Below are 10,562 nucleotides of genomic sequence, written 5' to 3'. Positions count from 1 at the left end.
TCAATTGTATATTTGATATCAAATCTTAACACATATAACACAGCTTTACAATTATGACAATGTACAATAAAAAGCCGTGTTCTATCATCACCAAAAGCGAATAAATCTCATAATGTTTCATCGGTTCGACTGTCTTCATGGTATTGAAAATTATGGAGAGGGCTTATATGCTTGTACATGGCAAGCAACAAGAAGTCTCTAGTTTACAAGCCTTATTAGAGAGCAGATAATTTAAAAATCATAATTTATTTCATGTCGCGATTTCGGAACTTCTATACTACAAAAGGCGAAGACACGCATTGTTGAATATAAAATGAAAGATACATAATTTTAAGACATTTTTACGTTGACATTGAATTAATTATAGCAAATGATATTTTATATGCTCAATTAACTTTTAATTGTTAATTTATACGATATATATTTATATAAACATTTGCATTATGTATGCCTGTGGTCGTAAAACGTGCGGCTCTTTGACTAATTTGTTTGACTATTGTATGACGTGTTTAATACTAGAGTGGAACATTAATCATTGACATAATGTATCGTGGACGCTAGATGTCGCTTTCAAAAGCTTCTTTTTTAAATCTATGAGTCCGGCATTTGACATTCCACGTCTGAAAATGATGACCATGGATGTCCATGGTAACTGATGACACACTTCCGCTTCTTAAGGCAACTGTCTTGTAACATAAAGCAGTGAATTTACCAAGAACAGTATTAATAAAGCCCGCCCATATATGTTCACGTTTAGTATTTAAAAAATCGTACATTCATGGAATTGTATATATATAAATATATATATATATATATATATATATATATATTGTTGAAATGACTATTATCTGTTTTTAATTACGGGCAGCGCAACACCGGTTATAGAATCAATCTTTGGGGGGAGACCCATGCCTTGCAACAGACGTCCATCAGGTGAAGAGAGAGGGTGAGAGAATTTTTGTATTATTTATTTTTGTATATTTAGCTTTTATGTGAGACAGATTTATTTTGATAAACATGTCAATATTTTTATAAGAAAAGCCTAAAGTAATAATTGTAAAAAATAGTCAAAGAGCCGCATATACTTCGCAAATTATAGTTTGCCAACCGTGACTCAATCCGATACTGTTATTGAATATAAGTGCGTAGAAGATTACCGTAGTGGAATGGTGTTATAATTATTTATATTTAGTGCTTCGCGGTGCGACAGTGTAAATTATATCTCCGAGCGAAACGAGATTCTATCGTGTCATGGTATGTTAATATCTAAAAACATTCAATCGATACAGTAATAAATTAATAGTACAAGAAATACATCGAGTATTTGTAAACTAAATTCTTAACAGGGTAACTAAAATTAACAAGTAATAAATTTAATATGAATTAATAAATTTTAAATTGATAAACAGAACTATTGAGTCTTTTAATACAATATTATTAGTAATATCCTTTAATCGGGATAGGTTGAGTTATTTACGAAAAATTACGTGAAATTTTTATAGACGTTAATTACCGTATTTCCTCTAATCCTTAATTATCCACCAGCGACAGTATAAACCAAGGTCCAATCGTGGGAGTCCTATAGCCTAGTCCACAAAGCGTAAGCCGAAGCGATTTAATATCTCAGCGGCTTCCGTCTTGGACTATTTTTAAGATGAAATTATGTTTTTGAAATCATGTTCATACAACATAAAGGCTTTTTTTCCAATTTTGAAATAAGAATCGATAAGTTTTGGGTTACATTTCATACTAGAAAAGGTTTACAGGAAATACGTTTTTAATTAAATTTAAAAACAGGAAATAATTTTTAAATTTTTCATTTCCAGAAAAACGTTTGTTTCTTATCTCAAAGGTAAGGTAAGGTATAAGGTTAAAATCCCACCTCAATTAATCCGATCACTGGTACAATGTCTTTAATATAAATATTATTACAGTAGTTGAAATGTATTGCATACGTTTGTATGTATACTATTAAAATCTTTTTAATTGTAAAAAGTCAAGTTAGTTTACACAGACTTTGATGACATAAAACCGGTAGTAGATTTATTCTTTGATTTAATCTAGCCACAAATAACATTTATAATTTACAATGTACGGAAAATTTATTTTAACAAAACTATTTCCAACCAAGTATGAATTTTTTTTTTCATTATCTCAGTTCTTCTATACAGAAATCTCATTACAGAATTTTTATACTCCAATAACTGTCTTAATTATTTTAAAGATTAAAACAAAAAAATTCTCGTTTTGTTCTAGAACCTATAAAATAACTTTAATTCAGAGAAAATAACTTATATAAGGCTTTCGGCTTTATTGAAAACATATTTTAACACTCCAAGGGATTTCGAATTTTTTTTGTGATAATATATGTATAATAAATATGGGAGAATTATTAATTTGTTCGCTACTGTGTAAGTTTCCAAATCTCATATTTATTTAAAGCTTATTGTTATCTCACTAATTGCTGTGTTAGTGTAACGGCAAGATGACTCTAGTGGCGAGAAAAAATTGTCACAAAATAACTTTAACACAATATATTATTTAGTTTATTGCTAATAAAAGGGGAAGAGATATGAAGAATTTTTCAGATATGTTCGAACTATACCTAGGATTAAAATTTTGGTCCGAATATACAAGAAAAGTTTTTATAAATAGCCAATATGATAATAATACATTTACATAAGATCTAGTGATCCCATAACTGTTTAAAAGATTCAATATATTAAGAGATTGTAAGTGTAAACACTATAGAGGATATACAATATAGTAAACATCAGGACAGTACATATGTTTGAACGGTTATAAACCTAATTTTAATACATTCAGTTGTCACGGTAACTATATATAAACATCGACTTCATTTATATAATTAAGAATTTATCGCGAGCAACACACACGTACATCTACTAAATGCTCAAACTTTCACACGATCGTATCAACATCGGGCAAGATTTACACATCACCTTCGCAAATATTAAAGCCATTGCTTGTATATAAATACAAATTCTGGGCAAAAATTAGGCAAATTGTGCATTTTTAAATTAATACAAAAATTTTATCGACAATAAAAAAATTTAAACTAAATTTTTTTTTTTCCGTAACATTCAGTTCTCGTTCTCGAGACTTATTTATTATCTATATTATTTTATTTTTAAATTATTGTATCGACCCTTCAAATACAAGATATATACTACAAGACATTTTACTATCCCATCAAAAACGTGTCCAACACGAATATTCCAACGATACTGGCAACTTTTTCAAATTACTAATAACTTTTTCGATTTTTTTTTCAATATGACATTTCGTTCATTTGCGAGAAATTTCATAATTGATTATCATTTAAAAAAAAGTTTTTACTGCACATATATTAAAGTAAAAATAATTACGTTAGTTGAATTGAGATCAACATTTCGATGATTTTTAATAGAGAGACAAATCTCCATTTATGAAGATAACCGTATTGTGATCCCTAGCTTGTTACCTCGTGGATTTAATTTTAACTTAAAAAAATCGTAAAATACATTAGCTGTTAATAGCTATATTCATAATGCCTGCTTATACAATCGCCTATTGACGTCACGACTTTTTTATAACAGCCAATATGTTGACCGTTTTTATAATAAAATGTTACTTAATAGCGACGCAGGGTCCAAAAGTGGACCTCGGTATATCATAGAACAGTCTATGTACGCTACTAAATCAATAGATGGTAAGAACAGCTTTGGTAACAGGACGGCTCACGTGAGTGCGTTGAGTGTAATTAAAGAAGGCCCCGGTCGAGTTCCTTGCGGAGCATCCTGGTCAGTTTGAGCACGTCCTCGTCCACTTGTCCCGAGAACAGCGAGTCCAGGAGTTCGCCACGTGATGCCAGCGCGAACACTCCTGCCAGTCGGGACACAGATTTATCCGACAGGTGCCTTTCTACTACGGACCTGAAAATAAATTAAAAATTCTCTTACAAACCAAAATTTACTTAAATAAAAATCGATATGATATCGATGTTTTCAATCGGAAACTCGATTAGCTTAGCTAAATTTATTTTTTCATATTTGCGGTAAACGACGGGGAAGGTTCGAATGAAAAGAAAAAAATGGAAAAATTGTGAGGAAAGTAGTAGTCAAAAATTTGACGTTAATCAAAACCAACGGCGTGTTTATCAATCAGATAAAAATATCGAATGAAAATATAATCAATTAATTGTTAAAATCTTGCAGCTTACAGAATAGAAACCTTATTTATAGAAGTATCTTGATTGTTTGTTATTAAGAAAAATGAAGTGGTAACCCAGAAAAACGTTTTATTTATTTTTCTATATAACTGTTACAAGCCGAAAGAATTTTTGATAGATCGAATCGGGTGGCTATTTGATTATAATTATGACAATATGAATTATACAGCTTGTTGATTGGAAATAGGTATGAAAGTTTTAAAGAGGTGAATGTAATTATTCATTCATTCGTTTGATTCACTTGATGTCAATTAATATATGGTATACTTTACCCAAAAAATGAATGGTTTCAGAAATAAAAAAAACTTCAAGTTTTCTTTGTTCAAATTTGGTGACTTTGTTTATTAATATATATTAAGTTGCACACTCACTTGAGAGACTGGTGCGACTCTCGCAGAGCGTCCTGCAGGAAGCCGCGGTCGTAGGAGAAATCCACCTCGCAGAACGACACCACCGCCATCAGCACCGTCTGTTATTCCATCACACTTTATAGAGTAATGACGATAACAAAATAATATTATAATTAAATGCAAGTATATCTTTACTTGAGCAGTAGTAGCCAAGTCGCAGGTTCGATTTCCGGGATACAATCTTATGTAATTCACACTTTGTGCATTAATTATATAAGATTGGGACTACTCACAAATAAATTACCAGAGGATGGGCAGCAGCTTCCTCTGCGAGCCATAATACTACACTGCGATTGCCAACCCGCCTGGGCGCTGCCAAGGGTGGCGATTATGATAGATGTCTTGGGGAGAGGACACTACGCCTTGCAGTGGGCGTCTATGGGCTAAAACTATATCATTTACAATCAAACAAAGTCGTGTAAGTTATATTTATATTTAAAGACGGATTGGACGAATTCTTTTAATTTTTGTATCTTTGGATGTTAATCGGGAAATCGATAATAAGTATTTAAATTTAATATTCATAAATTTATAAAAAAGTTAATATATCGGTCCAGCCTTGTAAAATTATGATTTAAATCAATAATTTTGTGTAAATTTATTGATCCGAAATCTAATCATTCATCTACTGTTAGGCGGAATGAAGTTCGCTGGGTCAGCTTGTTCTTAGCAAACCAATATCCGCTGTGAGGAATAGTAACTTTGGCATGTATATTTCACTAGCTGTGTCTGCGACTTCGTCCGTGTGTATAAGCAAAAAATATTTCTTTTGTTTTTATCGTAAAGAATTTTTCTATTTTGTCAGTTAATTAAAAATTGTAGTAGAAATGAGAAGCATGAATATATCTCTTACATAAATCGATGACACCAAGAAAAATAATATGATATAGAGCGTGATGGTTTATAGATATAGCTAGCTTTAATGGGGATGAATATATAACTCATTTGTCAGTAAAAAGCTTGTAACTTACGAATTTCTAATCAACCTGTGTAATGGGTTCACGCTGAAATATGTTACATTAATTTATTAATTTATTAAAATGACTAGCCAATAACTTCTAACAGTACAGTCTACAGTGGCATATAGTAAAAAATAATAAATTTTAATATGTCTTATAACGAAATCTGATTTTTTTCCTTACTATGCCTATCATTGTCTTTATTTTTTCAGAAAGCATTAATAATTAAATAGGGTGTACCTTACTTTAATTGAAAACAAATAATATACATATTCACACTTTAATAGCTATAACTAGATTTTGTATATATTAATAAATAATTACCGTCATCAGATTAGCTGATAGACGTCCACTGCAAGGCCTCTATTAAAGATCGCCACTATGCCCACATCCAGCGATTTCCCGCGATCTTATTCATGTTAGCAATGAATACGCTGTTTCGATGGCAGTGTTATAGCATAATCCTGTTGTACTTACTCGATGATATTCATGTTTATTGGAAAGTTTACAATACAAAAGAGCGTACGTGGAACTTGGCGCGAAACGCAGCAAGGGCCCGTTCGTCGGCGGGCGACAGCTGTCCGTGCCGTCGCAACACGCCCAGCTTCACGGCCGCCTTGATCACGTGCTTCACCAGCTTCTCCGCCTCACGCTTCTCCACGCGCTCGCGCAAAACGCACAGGAACTGGAAATTACCACAAACGAATTACTTCACAGTACACTAGCACGCACGCTTCGTGTTTTAAAGTATATAGTGAAATATTAAATTTTATCATAAGTCTTATTACCTGAGCCCTTTACGACAATCTTCTCAGATTTTCGTAAAATTGAGAATGAGAAAAGACGAGGAGACTATAAAAAGATTTTTGTTTTTTTTTCTCCTATATTCCGCAGACATTACCGTCCGTGTTTGATTTTACAATAATTTTTTTTTTAATTTTTTGCTAGATTTAGCATGTTAGTGTTTCCTAAGTCTGAAATATCTCTTAACTTAAATCTTGGGTTCTTAAATCATTAAACGGCACTGGGCCAATAGCACTGGGTTCCACCCCTGAGAGGCACGCCAGCGCGGATGAGTTGAAGCCTGGTTTTTGCTGTTATGAGATGCCTAGGCTCTTCTAGGCCCTGGTTGTCATATACGAAAATTGCGCCAAGCATAAAATTAAGAAGAAAAAAGAATGATTATGACAATAACATTAATACAGTATTAAAATTAAATGAAAATTTTGCATATATAGGCGGACGAGGATAAGGGACTTGTCTGAGTCTATTGCGGGCTCTTCTCAGCTTTAAGTTGAATGAAGCATTGCTATCAAATTAGGTTCTCCTTTTCATGGCGTACACCGGTGGTCACCGTAAGTGATCATATGTATATAATAATATAAGAATACCTGATCCAAGAGTTTGGCGGCGTGCTCGTCGAGGACTAGAGCCCTTGCGCTCGCAGCGCCGCCCACGCGCGACAGGAACTTCTTCTGGGCGCGCAGCGAGATGTCGCGGGCGCACCACGCACCGCCTTCCATCGCTGAAACGACCACGATCACAATATATCTCACTAAACTATCTACAGTAACGAACATTAGGATGTCGCATGCAGAAAAGAGCTTCGACTATAAAAACATATTCATTTACAAAAACTATACTTTTTTGAAGAAAAAAATTCCTTCAACACATTGTTGCTTTGTACATTTCAATTTGAGAGTGCCCGTAAATGACAGTTGTATAGTCATCCGTGTCGCCAGATATAATCTAGCAAGCAGACAAATTATGTAGTCTGCCGGGAATCGAACACGCGACCTACAACCCTAAGTCGTTTCAGCACTCGGCCTCTTTTACTCGGTTTAAGTCTTGACATTTCGAAGTGCTGGTAGTGATGTTGTATTAAAATACTAATTGTAATTAAAATTCATTTTTGTGAAAAATAAAACCTAATATTATTCTAATATATATATTGGAATATTCATTTGATTGGACCGAGAGGAAAATTTTCTTTTATCGTTTATCGTTTAGGAAAAATTCGAAGCAGTCGATGAAATTGATGAAGCGAACTAATGGGCCGCACAGCAATAAACCCGGTTCTATGTGAAATGTTATTTACGCGTCTGAACACTTCTGTCCAGGTACGCAAATACACAAAGCAAAGAAAAGTTTCTTTTCATTTTTAGTGAATATGCGATTACTTTTTTAAACAAAGGTATGGAGATAATGTAGGACATTGTTTTTATAACATTTTAGTTCACTTTATACAAACACTAAAAGTAACTAATATGCATGAATTAAAGGTGCTAGTTTTTACTAAGATTTTTTTTTAAAGTAATTGTGTCACGTGTTGTGGAGTATTTCCCAACCTTATTTGTATCTCAAAATACCTTAAATATGTATGTATATGTAACATAAATCATTTTTACATTAAAGCGCAAAAGTTAAACTCGTATCGAAGCCATTGTCGAATTGCCCTCCTTAACAACATAATTACTCCCGCCTTCTGTGGGGTAAGGGCTCCGCGTTGGGAAACACAGTTCTAGAGCTATCAAAACAATGATTTTATTGCAAACGATTGCATCATCTTCGCTGTCGTTTCAAACCATAGACGCTCACTGAAACGCATAGGCCTCGACGACAATGACACGACGACAGCAATACATAATAGTTTACATTAGTCACATATATTTAAGGAATCAGGCGTTATTTTGCGGAAGTCCATCCTAAGTAAGAAAAGGACCAATATATAGCCACTTCCGCATATGCAATCGTAGTCGTGCAATAAAGTGCACCGCCCACTAGCCCGCTGATAAATGCGGCAAACAATGCGAATTACAAACTACCACCACTAAATCACTCAACACGTGTTTCACCCCTCCACGGGGCATCTTCATTTCCATCACCGATTAGTGCCAAACACAGAGTGTTGCATTTATCTATGGGCTGGCGGGCGATACACTTTATTGCACGACTACAACTGCATATGCGGAAGTGGCTATATATTGGTCCTTTTCTTAATTAGTCTCATATAACATGGAATATAATTAAATATGTTTATCTATTGTAGGCGTATATAATTCTGGCAATAATTATGCTACCTTATATCTAAACTCTAGTATCTGAATAAAACAGAAAAAAACTATGAAAAATAAAAAAAAATTATGTTTAATTGATTATTTATAAATAACATGAAAAAAAAGATGGACAAAGTTGTCACTTAACAATGACTATTTTATCGAAAAATCTTTTTTTGACTTGTTTGCAGTTTTAAAAATCGGTAACTTCCAAAACAAAATGGAATCTTGCCATTTCGCCCAAATTTGATTGAAAATTCAACACGACCCTACATCTGTATGTATCGAATTGCATCTACCCGATATGATTTATAAAAGTTGGCAAAATTTTATCTTTTCGGTAAATTAGTTGAATAATTTTCTTATAAATTATTTAATTACTACTTACTCCAAAACCCATTATAATATAATTGTTGATTTTACTCGATAAAAGTAATAAATATGGTTTACTGTTATATCCTGTAATTTCTAATTTACACGCCAGGGAAAACCCAGGAGCAGGGTTAACGACCCGACTTCCATATAAATCATTTCCGTGGAAAATATTATCTGGATTATACTTTAATACAATACACGCTATTTATAATTTTACCATTACATACCTTTTTAACAAATAACAATTATTAGCTTATATTTAAATTTTAAAATGAAATATGTGTAATTTCATATATACATAGAGGTAGGCTTTTTTGTAACTTTTTTTCGAAAATTGTCACTCCATAATTTTTTGTAACCCATCCCCACTGCTTTCGAATGTTTTTTGACAAAATATACTACATTTTAACCTATTTCAAAAATCTTAACATTTTTTTGTGAACTTTACAAAAGTTTTTTTTTATTTTTTTATGCCAATTTTTATAGATATAGGTATAAAGATATCCTCGCCTCCGACAAAAAAGCCAGTTATATATATATATATATATATATATATATATATATATATATATATATATATATATTACATGTTGCACAAGAAACTGGCAGGTATTATCCAGGAGATAAGTTAGGATTATAGCTAGCTAGCTATAGATAGCTTATTATTGTGTAACAGTGAAAACCACAGTTCTCTTAATATTTAAAGAACCAGAGACTATTTACAAGTCCGTTAGGAAGCTGTCTGTATAAAGTGTCTTCCGACAATCTTAATCAGCTGTCCAATCGTCTCCACTTGCCGGTCCGTGTCTTCAACTCCAGAACCTTAATGCCCCAGTTGTCATTGGCTTTACGCGTTCTGTAATCTGCCTACTGCCATTTCTATTTGCCAATCCGCTGGCCTATGTCAATTACATTCTAAGTAAGAAAAGGACATATATATAGCTACTTCCGCTATGTAGCAGTAGTCGTGCAATAAAGTGCACCGCTCGCCAGCCCGCTAATAAATACGCTCCTCCACCAACCACCGATTGATCACTGAGTTGGCACTAATCGATGTAACATTACTCCTGAGGGGTGAAACATGTGTTGAGTGAATTAACGGTGGTAGTTGTGTAATTCGCATTGTTTACCGCAAGCACATTTATCAGTGGGCTGGCAGGCGGTGCACTTTATTGCACGACTACTGCTACATAGCGGAAGTAGCTATATATTAGTCCTTTTCTTAATTAAGATGGACTTCCGCAAAGTAATGCCTGAATCTATTAGATCAATTACATTCGTTCGTATACGAATCTCTTCATTCTTGTTTTGTTCTTGTAAAGCCTTAGCACATTGAAAGGCTGTGAGCTTCACAAAAAAGTCCAAAGTGAGATATAAGATAATCCGATGTCTATTAACCCTTGCTAAGAAATATAGAGATGGCTATGGAGTTATCCAAAAATTAATTAAAAAATCAAATATGTCTGCAGTCTCTACTTGCGTCAAATCTGTACTTTCTCCTCTCACTTACACAAGCAGGTTTAGTAAACTG

The 10,562-nt window shown here is 33.3% G+C and overlaps 1 protein-coding gene across 1 annotated transcript in view; it reads right to left on the bottom strand.

The window, feature by feature from the left end:
* Nucleotides 1-3,364: 3,364 nt before the first annotated feature.
* Nucleotides 3,365-10,562, bottom strand: part of sigmar (Tumor necrosis factor alpha-induced protein 8-like protein sigmar) — an 86,882-nt gene continuing 79,684 nt past the window's right edge. Inside the window, exons 4-7 of the mRNA XM_068766375.1 lie at nucleotides 6,992-7,125; nucleotides 6,127-6,285; nucleotides 4,603-4,700; nucleotides 3,365-3,935 (exon numbers count right to left, since the gene is read on the bottom strand). Of these exons, the coding sequence (XP_068622476.1) occupies nucleotides 3,764-3,935; nucleotides 4,603-4,700; nucleotides 6,127-6,285; nucleotides 6,992-7,125 (563 nt within the window). The 3' untranslated portion in view covers nucleotides 3,365-3,763. The remainder of the gene's footprint in view (nucleotides 3,936-4,602; nucleotides 4,701-6,126; nucleotides 6,286-6,991; nucleotides 7,126-10,562) is intronic.

Source organism: Battus philenor, unplaced genomic scaffold, assembly GCF_028537555.1.
Source record: "Battus philenor isolate CCGP_79_NKW_IND1 unplaced genomic scaffold, ilBatPhil1.0.hap1 SCAF_21, whole genome shotgun sequence".
Classification (NCBI taxonomy): Eukaryota; Metazoa; Arthropoda; class Insecta; order Lepidoptera; family Papilionidae; genus Battus; species Battus philenor.
The sequence above is the reverse complement of the archived record's forward strand: the minus strand, read 5'-3'. Positions and strand labels throughout refer to the sequence as shown.